Source organism: Impatiens glandulifera, chromosome 8 (genome assembly GCF_907164915.1).
Source record: "Impatiens glandulifera chromosome 8, dImpGla2.1, whole genome shotgun sequence".
Classification (NCBI taxonomy): domain Eukaryota; kingdom Viridiplantae; phylum Streptophyta; class Magnoliopsida; order Ericales; family Balsaminaceae; genus Impatiens; species Impatiens glandulifera.
In genome coordinates this window covers 47855166-47879623 of record NC_061869.1, presented here as the reverse complement: position 1 = coordinate 47879623, position 24458 = coordinate 47855166, and the positions used below count along the sequence as shown (strand labels likewise).

The 24458-nt window shown below is 33.2% G+C and overlaps 1 protein-coding gene across 1 annotated transcript; it reads right to left on the bottom strand.

Moving 5' to 3' along the window:
* Positions 1–328: 328 nt before the first annotated feature.
* Positions 329–3531, bottom strand: LOC124911904. The gene is made up of 4 exons (XM_047452435.1): positions 3345–3531; positions 2901–3156; positions 2765–2796; positions 329–690 (listed from the first exon to the last, which is right to left on the bottom strand). Exons 1-4 carry the CDS (start codon positions 3367–3369, stop codon positions 515–517), a joined length of 489 nt encoding a protein of 162 aa, XP_047308391.1. The 5' UTR covers positions 3370–3531; the 3' UTR covers positions 329–514.
* Positions 3532–24458: the final 20927 nt, after the last annotated feature.

Below are 24458 nucleotides of genomic sequence, written 5' to 3'. Positions count from 1 at the left end.
AGTTCATAAATCGTCTTCACTAGTCTAATCTTAGTTTAGCATAATAGACTTGTTTAGAATAGACTTTCACAATAGACTTGTTTAGAATTTAAAACCGTCTAATCTTAGTTTAGCATCAATAGACTTGTTTAGAATAGACTTTCACAATAGACTTGTTTAGAATTTAAAACCGTAGAATAGGATTTTAACTAAAATCATACCACCCTTACGATTTTAAAAGTCAACTATATTTTTTAACCAACTTTAACCAAAATTTATCAGATTGCACCTTTTAAGTAAAATTAATCTATTTATCCAAATGATGATCCATAGTAAAAATAACAAAATATGGAGGCGAATTCGAAAATGTCATTTTACTGTGTTTTCATATTTTGATTCTTACTAAATAAACATCACATAATTATCTCAAGATATGATCTAGTTTATACCATAATAATAATTCATACAAGAAACCAACGAGAAAAGATGAATAATCCTAATCGATTTCAAGAAAACAATCAAACTTGAGCTTCCTTTATGTCTTTTTCTTGCTATGAATTGCTTGAACGATTGCCTCGATTTCTTCCTTAGCTCGTTCGAACACATTTGGACCTTTAACTTCATCGACATTGGTATTTTCGTCAATGTCGTTGCTCAATCCATGAGTTTCTTTGTGATGATGTGGTTTTGAAACCTTTTCATCTCTGCTACCTGTTCATTGAAAAAACAAAAGCTTTCAAGCTAACTACAAGACTGTACAAAAACTCTTTTCTCCCCCTCTACACATCATTACATACCTAGGTGTCATAGTAGGAAGGAGAACTAAGGGCCTTTATGATAATCAAATAATCAAACATAACAAAACCCCACATTTATTCCATCAAATCACTCAAAGCATGAATTAGAGCGCCCAAAAATTCATTTTTTTTAAACATTAAAGTTTGTATTAACAGAGTTGTCGCGAATGCAACTTCTAATAATACTGAATACACTTTATGTTAACAAAAATTTATGAATTTTGTTTCCAATTGTGATATCACATGGATCAACGTTTAGGAAAAATAAATCAAATGGGTCTTGAAGAGGAATGAATAGCTAATGATAACCTGCAATTGGGAAGAACTTGTTAAGGATGATGACAATATTTTTGATTAGTCAATTGCAAGCTAATCTCGTGTCGTACTAGAATATCAATTATACTGTGGATAAAATTGCGAAATGAGGACAACAGAATGTTGAGGGAAAGATACGCCTCACGGTTTAGTTCATCATTTTTTTTGCATAATTAAGGACACTTACAAGAAAGTGAAAAATGGATTACCCAATGGTAGAGGGAAGCATTGAAGAATGAATCCAGATTTTTTAGAACCAAGTTGGAAAGGGAAATATGTAAACTCAAAACTAAGATCAACTACGATAAGCAGAGCAGGAAATCAATCACTGATAAGAATGCAGTGGGGAAAAACGAAGTAAATTTGTTTGTGGATATGGGTAACTATGAGAACCTTGATTTAAAATAGTTAGTGGATGATGATGCTTTTGGAGAATTGATAATTATGTTGGTGGAGTTCTTGAGCTCTTTCATATCAATGGATCATGGATGAGTTGATGATTTCATCCTGTTACAATACTTTATTGTACTTGTTAACCATATACTATAATCATAATGATAACTCTTTTGTTTAAACAAGTTTCTAATATTTCAAAAGATAAAATAAAAATAAAAACCATTGTCTATACCAAGTTTGAACATGTGACCTAAATGTTTTTCATGAAACAACTCAATGCACCATCAACGTAAAAGATAAAACAAGATAATCTACAAAATGATGAGAAACAAACAGATGAGTGTTTCACTAAGATTTTAAATAGCAATCCCAATTCCCAAATTCAATTAAGTTGATTATATTCTCCTCTTCCTCAGATAAAGAGGGTCAAAGAAACATAGTGACAGTTTATTAGATATCTAGAAATCCTCTTCTTCTTTTTCTAGTCTAGTTCCTCCACCACCGTGCATTCTACTTAGAGTTAGAGTTAGGGATGCTACACTATTTTATTTAAGCTAAATCAAAACTCTAATGGAGTGTTCCCCATCACCACGATCCATTATCCCAACAACCAAACTTTGCAAGAAAATTAATAAATTGGTCAATTCTTTTAGGAAACGACATCATTTAGGCTTGTACTATTGCATGTAATTATGAATACATGCTTATTGCAAAAAAAAATAAGTCATTTAGGATTTAACCGCCGCAATGTATTTGTCTCACACTTTCTAGGTTTCATCTCTAACTCTTTAAGGATCCATCTCATGTTTTATTGTTATGTCTACTTTATCTCCAGTAGGCCTTATCTATAGTGGTTTCTCTATCAAATAGCTCATTTTGTCTCATTCCTTTATTTGAAATCCTCTACTATGACTTCGTTGGACAAGAATAAATCAAGACAACAAAATAAAACTTGAAATATAACTAATAAATCACAACTCTAATAGATTATCCAAAGCTAAATATATATATATATTGTAAATTGTAATCATGGTGTTCGGGTATGCTTCACTAATCCCTAAAAAAGGCTAACACAACAACCCACCGGTCATGACTCCTACTTCAAATCTTAGACCTTAAAAAATAAGTCCCTTAGCCCAAATCTATTGCCATTGAACTATCTTGGTGGGGCTAAAGCGAAATAAAATATATCTTAATAATATACTTATAAGGGGCATCAATGAAGAATATGAGTAAACAACCATGAACTTGATTGAAATGATTAGTAAACAACTTACCATGAGAATGAGAAACTGATTCAGTATCTGACCTGTGAAGATATCATGAAACAAACACCAAAAGAAACCTACAATAAGAACTACGTGCATTCTGTTCTTAGAACTCAAGAAAAAGAGTCAAGGCGTACCACCAAACCTTTTAGCTTCATGATGATGATTCTTACACTCTTTCTTTGTATGGATCGCCTGAACAATCGCATCAATCTCTTCCTTGGCTCTCTCGAATACATTCGGAGCCTTGACATCGTTAATTTGAGTGCTCTCGTCGATATCATCTCGCAATCCGTGTGTTTCCTTGTTCTGGTATGTCGGTGATTTCTGCTGTTTGTGAGAAATTGATTCAATTGCTTCCTTGGTTCGTTCAAAAATGTTGGGTGATTTTATATTATCATCTGTTATGAATTAAAATCAACAATCTATGCTCAAACGAAACATTTCTAACAACACGGGAATATCGCCCCCTATTTCAGAGTTTGACAACAATGTGAAATGCAGACATTTGTAATTAGTTCAACTGAGAAGGAATTCGTATAAATGATAAGTGGATTTTATGTGTAGAGGAAAGTGAGAGCAACAGTACCTTTGCGAGGGTTTGACTCGGCCATTGAAGATCCGAAACTTCTTCTTCTCTTCAGAGAGATGATGGATTTGGTTTCGCTTCCGCTTGATTTGTGAAAGCTAATGGAGATGCTTCAGATTTAGTTGCTTTGGATTTTGTACGATTGCCCGAACTACTTTTCTTTTGCTTGAGTGCGCAACGCAACGTGGAGAAAAGAATATTATGCTTATCTCTTATTTATCCTATTTACAAGTTTCTAAAATTGTGTATTTATTTAATAATATTAAAATAATTAGCATATATGTAGAGTAATAATATTAAAAACAGTGGAAAAAAAAATATGGTAAAAATGTTTGTGTTGGGTCAACCCATAATCCGACCCAAATATCTATTTATTTTCATATATATATATATCCATATTAACCAAAGCTAAAAAGTTGAACTTATATTGTTAAAAAGTTATTAATCTAGTTGGTTAAATAGTTGTATTTATTTTGTTAGGTTGCAAGTTCGAACCATACCTATAACATTTTTAAGTTTATTTTAAACTGTTTTAAGTTTATGAGCGGGTCAACTCACAATCCGACTCAAATATCCATTTACTCTTACATATATATCCAAATTAACCACAACTCTCAACCCGGCAATCCGGATACTTTAAAAATTAAGCATTATATATATATTGATTAGTTAGTTAAAAAGTTGAACTTATATTGTTAAAATGTCTCGCGTTCATCAAATTTGGTGTTAAATTTAAAATATAAAGTGTTATTAGCCTAGTTGGTTAAATTGTTGTATTTGTTTTGTTAGGTTGCAAATTCGAACCATACCTATAATAATTTTATTTTTAACTGTTTTAAGTTTATAGACGGGTCAACCCACAATCCGACCCAAGTATTCATTTACTCTCACATATATATCCAAATTAACCACAACTTTGGACCCGACAATCCAAACACTTTAAAAATTAAACATCATTATATATATATATAGATTATTTTAAATAGAAATAATCAAATATTTAATCTTATTAAAATAAAAAAATATAAAATATTTAATTTGAAATTATGATTAATTTTAACCATTATAAATACAATATATATAAATTAAAATTATTAATCTTATTTAAAAATTTTAAAAATAATTTTAAAATATTTTATTATTTTTTGTTTTATTATTAAATAATTAAGTTAAAAGGTTAGATATATATTACACAATCAATTTTAGTATACAAATATTTTTTTTAGAAAAATGATGTAACATGAATTAAATAAAAGTCAAAGGGTAAAGGAGTTAAATGAATTCAAGGAAAAGCGAAAATAAACAACTAGATGGAGGACAACAATGAGGAAACAAACTAATAATGAATGACAAATGACAAACGACAAACGACAAATAATAAGTGACAATTGACAATTAAAGCAACATGAAATTAGTGGTGAAGGTGACTTTCTTGTAAGCGATGTTATAATTTTGATAGATTAACCAATTCTTCTCGCATGTGGGAATACGCCTCCACGTTTAGAAAAGAGAGTTGACGTTAGTGATAATATCGTTCTAGACCGTATCCGCATCGTTATAGATTCTTAAAAAGGCTCTAGCGTTCCTCTCCATCCATATGTGATAAACAATATTGACGAAGAAACACTTGAAGGTATTAGAGCTAAAGTCGTTGTCCTTGGTCTTGGTGTTGGCGAATTCTTTGATGTCGGTCAATTCGTTTAGGAAGCTGAGGAGGCCCATTGATGTGGAGAATATGCTCCAAAACAAAGGACGCAAGAGGGATACTCATGTACTTCTTGATTCGATCACGAGTGTTGAGTCTCTCACGGAAGGCGATGCATAAGATGAATTGGTTTCTGGATAACTTTGGTAGACAACACTAAATGGGACCATGGGACAACGTCCCCACGGTCACGAACACAATCCCATGTAGACCCCGAGTCGAACCTGTCGTTGTTCTCAATACTCCAAACACGAGAATCCTCCTAATTATTTAGATTATAGGATGAAAGCGCATCGAGTACTCTCGCACCTTCTGTAATAATCCTAAAAAAGTTGTTCCATTCGTCGCTATTGACTTATTGAACTGTGGCCAATTGACACTCCCGCCTTATTCGAGTGATGGAGAAGATACTATTATGAAGGATATGTCTGTTTTCGAACCAAGGGTGATGCCATAATAGAGTGTCATTACCATTGCCAATTTGAATGTTGATCATCTTGCCCACACTGTCTTTGAGCTTCATAATCTTTTTAAGGGACCACATCATCTCTATTTTGCTCTTGCATATCCAAATGTTGATGTCTTTTTTGATGAACCTCGAGTGGACCCATCTAACCCAAAGCTAGTCATGTTTCATTTCCAATGCCCATGAGTGTCTATAGGGGATAGTTTTGTTCTAGGAGACACTGTCCTTGATACTGATTTCGCCTTCTTCTTTGGTCTTGCGGGTGTCCGTCCATTTGATCTTTTTTCCTCTGCATCCTTGAGTCCCCCATATGAAATTTCTCATCAGTTGATCCAGTTCTTTCATGAGTTTCTTTGGGAGGATGATCTGATGCGCCCAGTATCCCATGATACCCATAGTGACTCTAGTGATCAGCTCAATGAGACCTGCGTAAGAGAATCTTTTAGTAGCCCATCCCAAAATAACATTCTTTACATTTTCAATCAAAGGTCGGCAATGCGAGATCTGGAGCTATTTAGAGGAGAGTGGAATGCCCAGGTATCGGACGAGGAGTGATCCTTCTTCAATGCCCATTATCCCGAATATGTTGGCTTTGGTTTCCTCTTTGACGCCGCCATAGAAAGAAAAGCTTATGCCCTTATTAATGTTGAGACCTGTAACACTAGAAAAAATGGTGAAAATCTCCTTGATAGTTCTAACGGAGTCAGCATCAGCATGCGCCAAGATGAAGAATTCGTTTATAAAACAGATATGAGTGATAGATTCTTGTCTGCAGTATGGGTGGTGAGTGAAAGGGAGATACTTTCGGAGAATTTTAAAAATGCACTCAAAGACCTCCATGACGAGGACGAAAAGGTAGGAGGAGAGGGGATCCCCCTGCCTAACCCTATTTTCCCCTTTGATAAACTCGTCATGGATACCGTTAACGCTCACAATGAAGTGGGGGGTCGAGACACACGGCATAATCAATTCAATAAAAATATAAGGGAAACTAGAGACATTTAAGAAATCGTGAATAGCGCTCCATTTAATGGAGTCAAAAGCCTTTTAGTTGTCCACCTAAAAACCACACGCTGTGACATTGACTTCATGCCGTATCCCCTAAGAATCCTTAAATGTTTAACAATAATTTTTGAAATAATTTTATAAGTGATATTGCAGTAAGAAATGGGACATAAATCTTTAATCCTTTCAGGTGAGCAGTTCTGTAGTATCAGGTTGAGAATGGTGATATTTCATTGCTTAAGCATTTAGAAGTTCCAAAAGAACTCAGTGAGATCACAAATACACTGTCCGATGATATTCCAGTTGGCCTTGAAGAAGTTGGCGTTGAATCCGTTAGGCCCAGGGCTTTTTATTGCCTTTCATGATAAAAAATATGCGTCTAGTTAAAGTCAAGTTTTTCCTGGTATTATTTATAAACACGAGGACTAATTTTTCAAATATAAAATTTTAAGGGTTTATTTTTCCTCTTTCTTATATAGGAACAAAAATTAAAATGTTAAATATGGGTGCGAAATATTAAATAAGAATAAGATAAACAAATTGAAGGCAAGGTTAAGGGAGAAGAAGAAATATATTATATTATTATAATGTTCGAATCAATTATCTTTTAAATACATTAAAATATGGAGTGCGGTTTCTCAATAAGTTATATAGATGATTCAGTTGTGAATTGAGATTATTGTTGTACAAAATATGTAATAGTATGCTTTCTCTAATTTAGATATAATGATATTTCAATAAGTCTTCTCGACTTACTTGATTCACTACTAAATTTATGTAATTTTTTTTTATGGAGTTTGATACTCTTCAATGGGTTTGATGATTAGATTTCTAAAATGTTTTTTTTTATGTACTTTGATACCTTTAATGAGTTTATCATTAGATTTTTATATTTTTTCAAACAATTTTGATAATTATATTTCATAATTTTAATGCAATTTGATACCCTCCATTGGTTTATAATTAGTTATTTGTAATTTTTCATGCAGTTTTTAACTACAATCATGAGTGTTTTAACATATCTACGTACAATCCATTAGTCCATTTTTATCATTTCTAATTTCTAGACCAAGAAATTTTTATGTAATTATAATATCTTTGATTTTTATTTAGAAATAATAGATCTTATAAGTATCCATAATAAAATTTTATTTTTTTATTAATAAATATCATTAACATCATGTTAAATTTTGATCATTTAGATTCTCTGTTGCTAACATTCTCTGTTGCTAACGTAACACATCATTCATTCCTTCGTTCACCCTCCTAAATTCCTTCTTATTTTTTTTATTACCACCAAACATTATAAATTTTAATAATAAATATTTATCAATTATTTACTTTATGTAAAATTAAAATAATTTATTTTTTTAAATTAATTTATATTTTATTAACTTTAAAAAAAATAATAATTAAATTATTATTTTTTTAAAATAATGTTAATAAGATATTTTATATTAAAATTTTTATATTAAATAACATTTGAAAATAATTATTTAATAAATATATAAAACAAAAGACTAAGATATTTAAAAAGATATTTGTTGGGTAATTGATTTTCTTTTTTTAAGTTTTTTTTATTTGTTTTTCAATTTTTCAAAATTATTATTTAATTTAACACAATAAAATATATATGTAATAAAATTTGAAATTAATTATTTAAAGAATATTTAAATAAACGACTAATATATTAAATACATTATTATTTTCTAAGTTTTGTATTAATATTTTAAATCTGTTAATATACATAAATAAATACACAAAATATAATAAACACTTAATATATTTAAGGATATATATATATTTATAACTTAAATAATAAAAATAAAATAAAATTATTTAAGATTATATTTTAATATGTTTTAAATAATTTCTAAATATTAATTATTTGAATTTAGACGTCTATTGTAGGTTTGTAACTGTATATTTTTATACACAAAATAATATAATAATATAATAATATAATATTATTGATTAATATAAGTGATAAATAATATTATTATTTAATAAAAAGAATGATTATAATATTCATAAATAAAAAGACCAAAATAAAAAATTATTTAAGATTTTTTTGAATAATGTTTAAAATTAAAAAATAATTTTTTTAATAAAATTATATTTTAACTAAACAAATTTCAAAACAATTGAACTATATTAACTTTTAAAATATTTTGAAAATTTATTTCTTATTTATTTGTTAGTATATGAACAATAGGAGACATTATATATATTTTAGAAAGTTTTAGAATTAAATAAATTTAAATAGTAAAACAACATATATTTTAAGATGAATTTTTGCATAGTCATGAGCCATAATTTAACTTTTTCTTGAGACTCGAATAAGTTAAAAAATCAAAATAATAGGCTTAATTATAGTACACTTATAATTATCAATTTAGACTAGATTTGACTTTTTAGATTCGACATCTAATTTACTTTTTAAGAAATTATGAAAAAAAATATTTTTTGTCATGAAACGCATTTTAGAAATTATGTTATTGGTTCAAAACTTGGTTATACATGACAAAGTCCTCGATGCTATGTTTCACGTGACCTCACTTTACACCCTACTATCTTATTTCATATTACCGATCTTTTACCCCCACTTAACAAACCACACGATCCACAAATGAGATCTTATCTCGTTATCTATTTTTAAAATTTCAGTAATCAAAATCTCATTCATATATTTTAACCATCAATATCTCATCAATATCTCATTTGATATTGACCTTTTGACAAACCACAAAAAAAAATTCCGCTCTTAGCGAGAGAACCAACGCTCTAACGACTTTTCTCACTTTGTCTCCGTCGGTCGTCATCTTTGCCGTTCGGATTCCGACGTCGGAAATTATCAAGGTTACCTCTTATGAGTGCGCTTCTTTCCCCCTTACAATCTGACCGAAAGAAACTCAAATCCATCGGAGGAATCACGAGTTATCAAAGAAGAACCACATTCGGCCGAAAATTGCAAAATCACTTGGAACTCATCGCGACCAACCTTCTTCACTAGAAGTCGGTCGAATATCCACCCAAGCCTTCTGATCGGTTATTGTGCGCTCTACTGGAACATGGATGCAGTGCGGAACGACCACAATTGTCACTTTGCCGTAGGACTAGAGAAAATCGTCGAACCTCCATTCTGCCGAGATCGATCGCACCCTTTACACCGGTCGAACTCCTCCCCTCATCTATCATTTTACATGTACGATCTAAGACCTCGGTCTAGGTCTCAAGCCACACCGCGAGGCGCGGTTAGGTTTTTCTTGAATATCCAATTCGCCTTTTGAATCAATGGTCGGTCTAGAAGAAGTTGTACTAGCTACAGACCAATCCAAAGGAGTTTAGACCGATACTTGTCTGAATTCCTATCTTCAAACCTTCGTTGAGGTGTATTAAGGATTCCTACTCCTACTATGTCTATTGAGCCAACCTAACTATTGCAGAGCTCACCACTCTATGGTTCTTTTGTAGATCAATCTTATTTATATACTGGTTTATCCTTTGGCTGGTAGAAGCCCTTTTAGCGTTTTTAAACGGGCAAAGGGAGCCCTTATGGCTTGGTCTGTTGATCCGGAGAAAGTACCAAAGGGATCGACGACCTACAACAAGACCGGGAAAGAAAGAAGAACACTCAGATCAAAATTCTTTTAGGTCCAATGCTTGTTTACTTGTGTAAAAGGGCATCTACTCTATGACCTACATACCAATCCAAAATGTCGATCTCCACTCCGAAACCAGTGGCTTTTTAAAGAAATAACATTTTACACTATTGTTTAATTTAAATTACAAGAGAATGTAAGTGTCTAAACCTAATTCTAACATACGTTTAACCGGTCATGCCCATTCTGTCCATAAACATGCGTCTAAAGAATTTGTGATAATTGAACGTATCTAGAAGAATGAAGGAAGAACTTACATACATATTTGGTGAAAGGGCAAAACTGTCATAAATCTGAAAAATGGTCCAAATTTGAAATTAATTTTCTTATAAGTCAAGAAAAGTATAAGGATAACTTAATATTTTTTTTAATATTTTTGGAGTTATAAAATTTAAGTTATAATATGAGGAAGTTGATGAAAATAGAGAAAATTTCTTAAAAGATTCAAAATAGAAATAATTTCCCAATATGTTAAGAAAATTATTCTAATTCATTTTATATATATTTCTAGATTTTTAGAAAATTATTTGAAACTCTTTAATAATAAAATAAATTAAAATGAATTAAAATGAAATAGTAGAAAAGGAAACGAGCACTTATCGATTATGATTGGTAGGAATCGATGACTCAAGCACTCTAGGTTGGTTCGAGTGGAATCCAACTGTCACTAGTACTTCGGGAAGGCTTGGGCCCAGGTCTTGGACACGAAAGGGCCTCAAACCGACCGACTTGGTAGAGACTTATAGTTCGGGCACAAATGTGAGCATCATGACCCTCAGATCTGGGTTGTAACCATCCCAATGCACATGGAGTCCCGTCTTCAAGCTTAGGACGCTGAAGGTTGCCGAATCTATGGCCTAGAGGTCTGGGTTGAATCCCTATATCCGTTGCTTTCCTGCTTTTATTTCATCCACATGCCATCCTTATTTTCTTGGTTAGAAGAGAAACTATTTTCTCATTTTTCCTCGGTCTGTCCTCTCTCCTAATACCTTTTCCTCGGTTAGGACAACATCCAAGACAAGAAACAAAGCTAGGCATTTTAAACGAAATTCCAAAACATTATAGCTCAAGAGTTTCTACAACAATGGTGAATCTCAGTTTTAAGCGTAATTCACTCTAAATAATTCTCTAAACACTCTCATCGGATTTCTCTAACCTTTACAAATGATCCCAGAGTCTAATTTATAGTCGGGGCTTGATTTTAAATATTAAAAACTAACGCATTTTCTATTCTTGAAGAGGGATGCTCCTTATTTTTAGATCATTCGTATCTCAAATTTACAAAACTTCCTCACTTTCATCAAATGGTCAAGTATCGAGGGAATTAGGAATTTTTATCTTCAATGATTTTCCGGTGCGTGCGTCGTAGGCAAAGACGATTGGAAGACAATCTCGATCGTGAAGAAACGTCCAAAGGACGTTCCGTCATTTCCGTCTGCATTCAAGAGCATTACTGAAATCTGATAACCGAAAAACTATTAGGTTTCTGATATTAACTAAAGATGAATTTAGAATGTATTCACGATAATAGATCATTAGAATAGTGTTCCCTATTTATATAAGTCTAATTTATACAATGACCCTTTAACTATATAAGAATATATAAAATTATATTAAACTTCTAATTTGACCTATTACAACTCGATAACTAGGCATTCCTAGCATTATATAAATTATATATATAATTCTTACATTCTCTCTTCAAGATGAATATCTTTGAGATTCATATTGCTTCTAAGATTGTAAAAAGCTTTAAACTCCAATGGTTTAGTGAAAATATTAGCTTCTTGCAGTTTTGAATACACATGTTCTTGTCGGATGAATCCCTGCTTGAAATTGTCCCGAACAAGATGACAACCAATATCGAGATGTTTTGTTCTTTCGTGGAAGACTGGATTCTCTTTAATGTGAATAGAAGCCTTGTTATCACATCTTAGGGGTATATGCAGTTTGTCGTGTGTGTGGAAGTCTTTGAGAAAAAATGATATCCATTTTAATTCTCATAACTGTTGTCGCCATACTACGGTACTCAGCTTCTACAGATGATCGAGAAATAGTCACTTGTTTTTTATTTTTCAGGATATCAAGGCTTCACCGAGTTTGATACAGTATCTTGTAACAGACCTACGTGTATCTACACATAGCCCAGTCTGCATTTGAAAAAATTACAAGTAAAAAATTAGAATTACTATGATAAAATAACCCCAATGATGGTGAGCCTTTAAGATATCAAACTATTTGCAAAGCTGCCTCCCAATGTACATTTAACGGGTTATGCATAAACTGACTCAATTGTTGAACGCTGAAACTTATATCAGGACGAGAAAAATTCAATTATATTAATCATCCAATTAATATTTTGAATTTTTCTGGTTCAACGAATATTGAACTATCAGAGTTACTCAATTTTGTTCCTTTAATCATAGGAACATCAGCTTGTTTATAGCCAGTCAATCCTATGTCGTTTAAAATATCTAGCACATATTTGTGTTGGTTAACAAATAAACCTGCTCTAGTTCTGTAAATTTCTAGTCCCAAAAACTAATTTTCTTTGCCTAAATCTTTAATTGAAAAACTGATATTGAGATGTTTTTTTAACTGATTCAATTATTTTCATGTTGTTTCCAACTAATAACACATCATCAACATAAACAATCACAGTTGTAAAAGTGGAATCAATTTTGTATACAAAGAGGTAATTATCATGCATAGTCTTTGTACAAAACCAAATTCAACAAGTTTTTTTTGTAAATTTAATATTCCATTGTCGGGATGATTGTTTTAAATCATATAAGGTTTTATTTAAACGACAAACCTTATTAGTAGTTTCTGTTTTTCAGCATATCCTTTAGGGATAGTCATATAAATGTCTTCCTACAGTTCTCCATGAAGAAATGCATTATTTACGTCCACATGTTCTAAAAACCAATTATTAGCAGCAGTTAACGCAAGCATAAGTCTTACCATTACAGGTTTTGCATCCGGTGAGAAACTATCATAAAAATATATTTCGTCCCTTTGATTGTAACCTTTAGCAACCAATCTCGCCTTATACTTAGCAACTATGCCATTTGGATTGAGTTTTGTTTTAAAGATCCACCTACAACCAATTGATTTCTTTCCTTTCGGAAGTACAACTAAATCTCAAGTTAGATTATTTTTAAGTGCTTTCAATTCTTCATCCATTGCATTATGCCAATGTTTTGATTTGAGAAGCTTCTTTGTATGTTTGAGGATCTTTAATGGTAGAAATATTACCTAAAAATTTAAGATGTTCATTGTCCTTACAATTTGTGAAGTAATGGAATGTATTGGGTGTGTATTCCTTACCATTATTTGAATCAATGTTAGAGTTAACAATATAATTGTCAAACTAGGCATGTTTTCTTTTTTCCTTGTTACTTTTTCTTTCCTGTGTTTGCAAATGATTTTGTAAATTTTTTTTATCTAGTTCATCATGAAAAGTTTTGAATCATTATTAGCGCTAGTCTTATGATCATCATGATTGTCATTCATTGATGTATCATTAGACTCCAATAATTCTAATTCTTCATATGAATCGGAAAAAATAAAATCTTCTTTTACAGAAATTTTTGTTTCATTTTCAGTCCTTTTTTCTTTTGATATGGAAAAATATTTTCATGAAAAACTATATCCCTTCAAACAAAAATGACTTCATTTGCGATATCAAAAACTCTAAACCCTTTTTGTCTTGAAGAATACCTGATAAAAATGCATTTTCTTGCTCTCGGTTCAAATTTTGATTTTTGAGGAATATTATTTTTGACAAAACATAAACAACCAAAAACTCTCATATTATTTAAATCTGGTTTTCTTTTGTACAATTTTTGAAATGGACTTTTCCAGTTTAAAACTTGTGATGGTGTTCTATTTATTATATGTGTTTCCATAAGAATTGAAAAAGACCAAAAAATTAAAGGAACTTTGGCTTGAAACATCAAAGATTGTGCAACCTATAGTAAATGTTGGTGTTTACGCTCAGAAACCTCATTTTGTTGTGGGGTATAAGGGAAAGACCTTTGATGCAAAGTACCATTGTTTTTAAAAATTGTTTGACATTGATGACTTAAAAATTCACTACCATTATCAGTTCTAACCATTTTAATTGATGACTGAAATTGTGTTTTAATCGTAGCATGAAAATCAATGAATGTTTGATAAATAGAACCTTTTGATTTAATCATGTGTGTCCAAGTAAATCTACTAAAATAATCAATAATAGTAAGATATATGGACAATCAATAAGTGACACTTCTTTATAAGATCCCCAAATATCCATATGAATTAAATAAAAATATTTATCAGTTTTAGATGAACTAAAATTAAAAGGTAGTCATTTCTGTTTTGAAATTGGACATATATCACAAAGAAAATTTTCAATTTTATTTAAACCAAAAGCATTCTTAAGTGCAATATCATAAATATGTCCAAGTCTTCTATGTAATAACATGAAATCAATAGATGTATTACACACATTATTGACTAAATTTGTATCTAGTATGTAGAGGTTCTGTCTAAAATTTCCTTTGCCTATGATGGTAGAATTTTTAACTTCCTGCAATAAACAACCATTAGAAGAAAATTGGAAACTAATATTATTTATTTTTGCAAGTTTAGACACTGATATTATATTATATGTAAAATCTTTTACAAATATAACATCATACAATTTCAGTTTATCCGACAGACTAACATTTCCTATAAATCTGACATTTTTAGTTGTTCCATCCGGTAAAAATAAAGGAATGCTAGTAACTTTTCTAATTTCAGTCGTGCAATTTAAGTTTGTGCAAATGTGACAACTAGCGCCACTATCTATAATCCAAATAGGTTTATCTTTATAGATATTATGTACATTTAAACTACATGGATTAGTGAAATTACTAGTATGATACATACATTCATAGTAGTTCTCCTTTCCTTTGACTTTTCCTTTTCCATCTCCAAGAAGTCCTTTCATTACTTCTTTAACAACTACAGAAATTCCAGAGCTGCTGAATTTATCAAAACATGAGCTCTCTAGTTGTTCTTCACCAAAACAGAATGGAGGATTGGCTACGTTAACAAAAACTTTAGCGTTTAAGTCACGATTTTCTCTCCACCAATTAGGGTATCCTATGAGTTTAAAATACCCTTCTTGAATGTGGCCTTCAGTTTTGCAGTGTGTGCAATATAGTATTGATGACCCCTTTTCTTTGACATTTTTTCTCTTTGTTGTATCCTCCTTTTCCTTTTGTATTTCTATCACTGATTTTTCGTTTCTGTCGTTCATAATAATCTCTTACTAACATAGCAAAACTATCTGTTTGGTCATTCATCAATGACTGAACCTCTTTTTGTCTTTTCAATACTTTGTATCATTGCATAAGTCCTGTTTAGACTAGGTTTATGATCCATTAGAAGGATTTGTTGTCTTGCATTATCATAGTATTCATTTAATTCCATTAAAAACTATGTTAACTTGTTACCATATTCTAATTGAATTACTAATTTCGTCATCCTACCACAACATAGTGTTCTTGGATCACAATCACAACATGGCATAGGTTCTAGTACTAAAATTTCATCCAACAATTTTTTTATTTTCGAATAGTACTTCTCAATAGAAAGTGTACCTTGACGAAGATTGCTTATAACTTTCTGAAGATGGAAATCTTGTGGGCCATTACTTTCTTGATACATTTCATTGATATCAATCCATAAATCTCTTACTGTGGTTGTGAATAATTATTTTTGATTTCTTCTGAAACTGTATTCAAGATCCACAATCTTACCAAGAAATCAACCTTTCTCCATCTATCGAAGTCGTATTCTTCTTTTGGTACGACAAGTGAACCGTCAATAAACCCTAGCATTGACTTGACTACAAGGGCTAACCGAAGACCACTACTCCATCCGATGTAGTTCGATCCAATGAACACTATTGTGCAGATAATCGCTCATGTATTGTCTGAGTTACAAATCGCAAATAAATCATTATCGTGTCTCTTCTTTCTGGCCATCTTTCTATCTAGTGAATCAGGCGAAAAGTACCTATTGGATTTTGTTGATGACAAATCCATTAATGAGGATGAAACACTAGATTTATCACTTACCGCTTGAATATTTTCTTGACCTTCAAGAATATCCCGCTCTAATACCATGAAATCTGATAACTGAAAAACTATTAGATTTCTGATATTAACCAAAGATGAATTCAGAATGTATTCACGATAATAGATCATTAGAATAATGTTCCCTATTTATATAAGTCTAATTATACAATAAACCTTTAACTATATAAGAATATATAAAATTATATTCAACTTTTAATTTGACCTATTACAACTCAATAACTAGGCATTCTTAGTACTATATAAATTATATATAGTTTTCTTACAATTACGTCTACTCCCCACTTGCGTTACTCTATCCGTCAAGTTGGCTGTCTCTCGCCTTCCCTTTGCATCAATCTAGAAATCCTAGCGAGCCCCCGATTTAGTGACTTTCTTGATGTTGTTGGATCGAATGACGCGAGCTTGTGTAGTCCCTCAGATGGGCGAATATAATTCATATGCTGACTTTCTTCGACACTAGATCACGACCCATTTTCCAGTTTTAGGCTGGTTTGATTTATATTTTCTTTTGCCTCTTTTACTCTTTTTATCTTTATATTTTTATTTTTCCTAGACAAACACAAAAATCAAAAAATTATTTATTTATTTATTTATTCTTACCATATTAGCTATTTATTTATTTAGGGTTTCATTTATTTATTTTATGTCCGATATTTGATTTTTGAGATCCGATTCAATATCATTTCTCAAACTAATTATTTATTTTAAATCATGTGTACTGATCCCATTTAATAATATTATAAATTATTTTTAACATAGGTTCAAGATTATTTATTTAAAGTTATAAATTTGAATGGTGTAAATTTTGGGTGTCTTAAAACATATTTAACCAACAATATTGTTTGTTCCTTTAATGAATATCTAATTACTAATCTCGTGATCTCATTTTCACTTCGAACATTTTGCACCATAACCATCTCATATAGCATATTACCAACCTCTTTTCTTGACCTTCGACAAATCAACCTCGTGACCTCACTTTCACACTTCGATCAATCAACATTTCATTCATATATTTTTATCCTCTAATATTTCCTTTGTCATTGATATCTTATCCTTTAGAAAATCGAACCACAAATCCTAATAGACATTGATAGGATCGGCTTAATCAATAGAGACGGGGGTCTGACGATTGATGAAGGCTTATGAAAAACGGTTTGAAAGAAATCTTGTTAGGGATTTAATTCACTTTCTATTCTACGCAAACCCTTGTAAACACTTGAAACAAAATCAAGTGCGGAAATGTTTACTTAGGTTTGAAGCTTAAGATGAAGAATGAGAAGATGAGTGAAATGAACAACACAACAGTTTGTTTATGGATGTTCGGAGCAAACTCTCCTACGTCACCCCTTCTTCCAACCACCGGAAGGATTCACTGTAATATGATTTGAATCAAATACAGTTTGCACACACTTAACTCACTGTTAAACAGAACATACTCTGTTCAACTTACAAGATGAAGAATATCACTCAGCTAAAGGATGCTTTGATTCTAACACTCTCTTGATTAACACACAGTACAATTAGGAAAGCTAACATCTTGAATATTCAAAAGCTTTATTACTCAGTAATTCTTCTCAGAATGTGAATGATAGATTGAATGCTCGAGAGATCGTCCGTTGTCCTTTAGACTCTTTAAATAAGGCACAGATACCAACGGTCGAATATTCATAATGATACGTGGCACTCTTCCATTGGAACACCTCCATTGTACACAACAGACTCTAAATACTAGGATCGTGGCCGTACACAACAGCTAGTGTGCCGAATATTCTTCAAAGAATTACATGCAAAACAAGTAGTGGGAAGGATATTCGTTTACGTGTCATTGGTTGATTGGTTGCATTGGGCTGTCGTACTGATCTTCACTAGAAAGTGGAGCAGGAGTAGCGTACAGCTATATCACGTGGTAGGCGGGTGCTAGCTTCAAGCAACTGCTTAAGCAAAGCATTAGACGTATTTCAATTAGACAACCTCGTCTAATGAAATCAAACATCCCCGTCTAATAATAGAATCCATTAGACCACCTAGTCTAATGGGATTACACTTACGTCTAATTACAATCACTTCAGACTAATCTGATGGAGTTAGACTGCACGTCTAACTTTCACAATTTAGACTGCACGTCTAACTTTCACAAGTTAGACTGCATGTCTAACTTTCTCTTTCTATTAGACTGTACGTCTAACTCCATGAGTGAGACTGCACGTCTAATTACGGTTCCACTTCAGACTAGTCTGAAGGAGTTAGACTACACGTCTAACTTTCACAATCCATTATAATGCACGTCTAACTCCACGAGTTAGACTGCACGTCTAACTCCACGAGTTAGACTGCACGTCTAACTCCACGAGTTAGACTGCACGTCTAACTCCACGAGTTAGACTGCACGTCTAATTACGAGTCCATTAGACTGCACGTCTAACTCCACGAGTTAGACTGCACGTCTAATTACGAGTCCATTAGACTACACGTCTAACTCCATGAGTTAGACTGCACGTCTAATTCCTCCAGTTAGACTGCACGTCTAACACCGCTTAGTTAGACTACACGTCTAACTTCGCTAGTTAGACTGCACGTCTAACTCCGTGCATCTAATTCCAAATCGGTCTAATGAAACTCATTAGAACCAAGTCTAATGAAATTTGTTTTCAATACACCTGTATCAAGAACAATTAGTCGCATATATAATTCATTCATCATTTCATCATCAAAATTCCAATAGTCAAACTATTTCAACGCTTGTTCAAAATAATTTGACCCAACAATTTCCCCATTTTTGATGATGATATTGAAATCCTGCATAGACAACAGATTAGCGTATACATCATATAAATGTAAACAAACCCTGTTTACATGTAAATATTTTCAAACACACAACATTCAGAATATCAAATTCATAATCACATAAATATGAGTGTTTTTAGAAGAAACACACAAAATATTGTTCCAAAAGTAACCGAAATAAGTTCAAAACATAACATCATCAATAGATCTTTCTAAAACTTCATTTTAACTTAAAATAAAGTTTATTCTAATCTTCTTTTTCTCATTCTTAATTATTTTTCTGGAAAGGATAGTCTTCAACCTAGGAAGTCTCTAAGACAGCAGTTAGAGGAGGGTTGGAAACATCTATTTTCCTTTTCTTAGACTTGAGCCTCTTCACCCTAAGAACATATTCAACAAACTTCTGGTTGTTCAAAGTTTTAGAAGTAAGGTGATATCCTTTTCCGGAATCATCGAGAAGGAAACAAAGGAAGTCGCCAAGAGGACCGTCAAAGCCAAAGATTCTCTTACGAGCGCAGATCATTCTGACCAGATTTCCGAAGAGAAAACTAGTCCAGTTGACAGGTACGCCCCTGGTGATGGCCACCATTATCTCAAAAACCTTCGTACAATACTTGAAGGAGGATTCTTTGGAGAAAAGAGATTTTGAAATGATTTCGCTTAGAAGAGCAAACTCATCTTTTAGGAGGCCTTTCTTACCGTCCATAAGGGGTGAATCAGAGAAGACTTTCATCATTGTAAACATGATTTTAGACCGAGAGGGTGAAAACTCATGAATACCTACATTGGGAAGTTGAAAGAACATACCGAACGAGCTTTCGGTAAATCAGATCATCCTGCCCATAACGATCCCAACAATGATTTTGTCTTGATAGAAACTGGCTGTTTCGAAGAATTCACGAACCAACTGTTCGTGATAGATATGATGAGGGGAGAGGAACTTTTGCAGCCTGGAGGCTTTCAATGACTCAAACATCTTGTGCATTCCAGGAGATTTCAATGTGGATACTGATCTAAAACCCACTTGAAGAGATTTCGGAGAGAATGATGACATTTTGACAAGGTGAGGAAGAACTAGACGATTCAAATTCTAGAGAAAGACTCAGATTCGGAAATACTCAACCATTTGAGTAATCCCACTCATTAAATATTAAAAACCTAGCGTGTAGTTAATATGTAATGATCATTCCTACCGTCAAAAGCTCAGACATCTATTCCCAAGAGACGCAGCATTTAATATTAATCATGAAAATGCACAGTTAATACTAAACGTACAGATTAAAGTTATCAAAAATATTAGTCATTTTTCATGTATTGAAAGACACGTGTCTTCAATCCTTTTAAGAAATGACTGATTTAATTTTTGGCGGGAATAAGTACATGAACGAATACATAATCGAAAGACAACTGTCCAAATATCCAAAAGATGAAAGGTCCAATTACACGAGTAGTTAGACGTTTATTCTTCTTTTCACATTTCAAATTCTACTTGGAAATCCGTCTATTAGATGTATACGTCTAATTATGCAAGAACACCATGTGCAACACGTGTGTCTAGTTAGACGTGAGCATCCTTTTGCACACGACGTAAGAACGTCTAACGTCTATTAGACGTATGCATCTAACCATGCAGGTTAAATAACCAAGACAAATATTCCAAATGAAGATTAAACTGCTAGAGTAGACGTACGTCTAAGTAGTTGTGTTTCTCAAACCCCTAATCCTTAGAACGTATTAAGACCTCTGTCTTCATATCTGTTCAATTATGTTTTGAACAATATGTTCCCCCTCAATTTATGCACGTAATCACATCAATCAAGATCAACAAGACCTAAAATGTTTCTAAAGTGAGAAAACTTAGCTTCGGGAAGAGGCTTCGTGAAGATGTCTGCCGTTTGTTGATCTGTGGGAACATATTCAAGATGAATCTACTTCTGATTGACGTGTTCTCGGATAAAATGATTCCTGATTTCGATATGCTTTGTCCGAGAATGCAGAACTGGATTGTAGGTGAATGCGATAGCACTAGTATTGTCGTAGAAAATTGGAGACTCTTCAGCCTCAATCCCATAGTCTCTGAGCTGTTGTTGAATCCATAAGAGCTGAGAGCAATAGCTACCAGCTGCAAGATACTCTGCTTTTTCTGTAGACGTCACAACTGACGTCTGCTTATTGCTGAACCATGAGATTAGACGATCTCCAAGGAACTGACAAGTTCCACTCGTGCTTTTTCTATCAATTTTGCATCCTACATAATTTGCATCTTAGAAATTGGTCAAATTAAAACTGGAATCCTTCGGATACCACAATCCCACATTTTGAGTTCCCTTTAAGTATTTAAGAATACGTTTAGCAGCAGTAAAGTGAGAAAATTTAAGATTAGCCTGAAAGCTGCCACAAACTCCAACGGCAAACTGAATGTCTGGCCTGCTAGCAGTCATATATAGAAAAAATCCGATGAGTCCTCTATATGCTGTTACATCGACACTTTGGCCACCTTTATCTTTATCCAGTTTACTAGAGGAACACATTGGAGTGGCTGCGGCAGAGCAGATCTCCATACCAAACTTCTTTAGCAATTCTTTGGTGTATTTGGCCTGATTGATGAGGGTCCAATTTTCTAACTGACGAACTTGAAGCCCAAGGAAGAATGTCAATTCTCCCATCATGCTCATTTTAAATCTGTCCTGCAACAACTTAGAAAACTTATTTTTCACAAATTGGTTTAACTCCTCCTACAAAGCATTGATCCAATCTGGATCAACTACAGCTTCAACAATTTTCTTGGGTTCAATTTGAGAAATAAATGCAGAATTGGCCATTTCCCCCATTAGTTGACGTCTTGTCCTTCGAGGAGAGAAGGGATTTCCGATGATAAATTCTGGTGGATGATTTCTGTTCCATCTGAAGTTGGATCCAAGGGGGTTGGTCATATGAACGGGTGACTCCGCGACTTCTAAACTCTCAACATCTTGTTGAAGAAGAGTTTGTACGCCTGGTTGAACTTCAACCGGATCAGCCACAAGGGGGTTCAATGAATTTTCTCTCAACAGGCTCATCAAAAACTACATGGAGGGATTCCTCAACTATCTGAGTTCTTTTGTTGTATACTCTGTAAGCCTTGCTTACTGACGAATATCCCAACTTGAATCCCTCATTTTCTTTAGCATCAAAAGCGGTCAGATAAACCTTTCCATTGTTATGAATAAAACATTTACACCCAAATATCTTAAAATAAGAAACTATGGTAATTCTCCCATAATACAGTTCATAGGGAGTTTTATCAAAACGTTTGTTGATTATTGACCGATTTTGTGTATAGAAAGCAGTGCTTATGGCTTCCGCCCAGAACCTCTGAGGCACGTCTAATTCAGCTAGCATAGATCTCGCTGCTTCTTTAAGAGTCCTCACTCTTCTCTCAGCAATGCCGTTCTACTATGGAGTTTTGGCACTAGACCACTCGTGTCTAATTCCAATCTCCTCGAGATAAGATGATAGGTATATGTTAGTGAACTCAGTTCCCTGATCACTTCTAATGCATGCAATATTCAAAGATTTCTGTTAGGATCTAGATCGGGGTTGGCGAACCGAGGTCTGGCTGGTTGGTGTTTAATCCGGTTAGAGATTAACACCGGGTTTCAATACTACACAAACTGTCATAAACTCTTAAACTTAGTTCAAGTGCGGAAGTTGTTTGTTTCAGGTTGAAGCAGCACACAAACAGGATGGATAAGGCCGAATTTGGAAAAGTTGGTTTGGAGTTTGGTGGGTCGGTTTGGGATTCAGTAAGTCGGTTTAAGTAAGATCGGTTAGAATGTAAAGCCGGCAGAAAGTAAATAACAAGACAGGTTTTTTATGGATGTTCGGAGATAAAACTCCTACGTTACCCCATCCTCTCGAAGCCGCGAGAAGGATATTCACTAAGGAATACACAAACACAATCCGATCGAGACTTATTTTCTGCTCGATAAACACTCGTACAATTCTCACCGAAATTGTAATCTTACTTCAAATGAACACTTGAGCTCTAAATTTTGTAGAGAGATAAAGTTGTAATTAATAATTCTTAGAGCTTGTAGTTGGTAGAACTGGTTGCTATCGTAACTGCATTTACTCCTCTTCACCTCGTTTTTTTATAGGTGAAATGTGCCAACGGTCACATTTCTTCTTCTTGATTTTGATTGGTTGAACAAAGGTTCAGTGTTTCAGACCTGACGGTCTAGGCTTCTAGTGTATAGGTCAAACCGACTAAGTTTGTCTTTTACTTAATATGGCAACTGTCGGTTGGACAATTGCCTACACCTGGAGGGTTGCGCCTCTGATTTATCCCAGAGTGGAAAGATCTTGTCGAACGGTCTTCTGCAGCCTGCAGATTGTCCTCAGACTTGTATGAATATGGCAATAATATGGTCTGTCCCTTTGGTATCATCTTCAACAGATACTTAAAGTATCTGTTTGCACCGATCGGTTGTTTAGGTTAACCGGATGACTTCAAGTTTTCATAGCTTTAGGTTAACCGGATGAGTTCCGGTTTTTCATAGCTTTAGGTTAACCGGATGACTTCCGGTTTTGGCCTTGTCTTCTGACCGGTCTTGTCTTCCTGATCGATTGAATTCTTAACCGGTGGAATTACTTAACCGATTGGATTACTTAACCGATCCTGGTTCTTTAACCGTTCTCCTGCACAGGAAGTTTATTTTGTTAAGTTTTTATTTTAATCGGTCTATTTTATCTAACAATTTCTCCCTTTTTGATTATTTTATTTAAAATATTCAAAACCATGTAAGAATGAAAATGAAGCCCGGTTTCTTTAAAGGTTCATTTGGCCGGATTTTTTTTTTTTGGAAAATGACTTAGAAAAATTTTTAGAAAAATTTGAGAAAAATTTTTGTCTTTGAAAATTTTTATCTTATCAATTTCTCCCTTTTTGATTTTTTTATCTAAAATATTCAAAACCATGTAAGAATGAAAATGTAGGCCGGTTTCCAAAAATACTTGATATATATATAAAAGTATACTAAGTTAAACTTAAGTAATATATAATTAAAAACTTCTATCTCCTTTTCTTGGGCATGAATTTATCCAGCATGTAGTCAGTCATCATTCCCTTGCCCGGATTGCAGGAATCGGCGCCAGGTCTGGAGGAGGATCCTTGACCGCCTGAGGTACTGGTGAAAGGTGAAACCGATGGAGCAACCGATCTGAGTGGGATAACCTTGAGACCTCGGTTTCTTTTGAGCGGCGGTACAACCTCTTCCTCAAATTCTTCATCGTCTTGTAAGATCGGGTTGAGTGGAGGCGAAGTAACCGAGTCAGTAGTGTTGTCCAATAGCTTTTGAACCACTGCCCTCT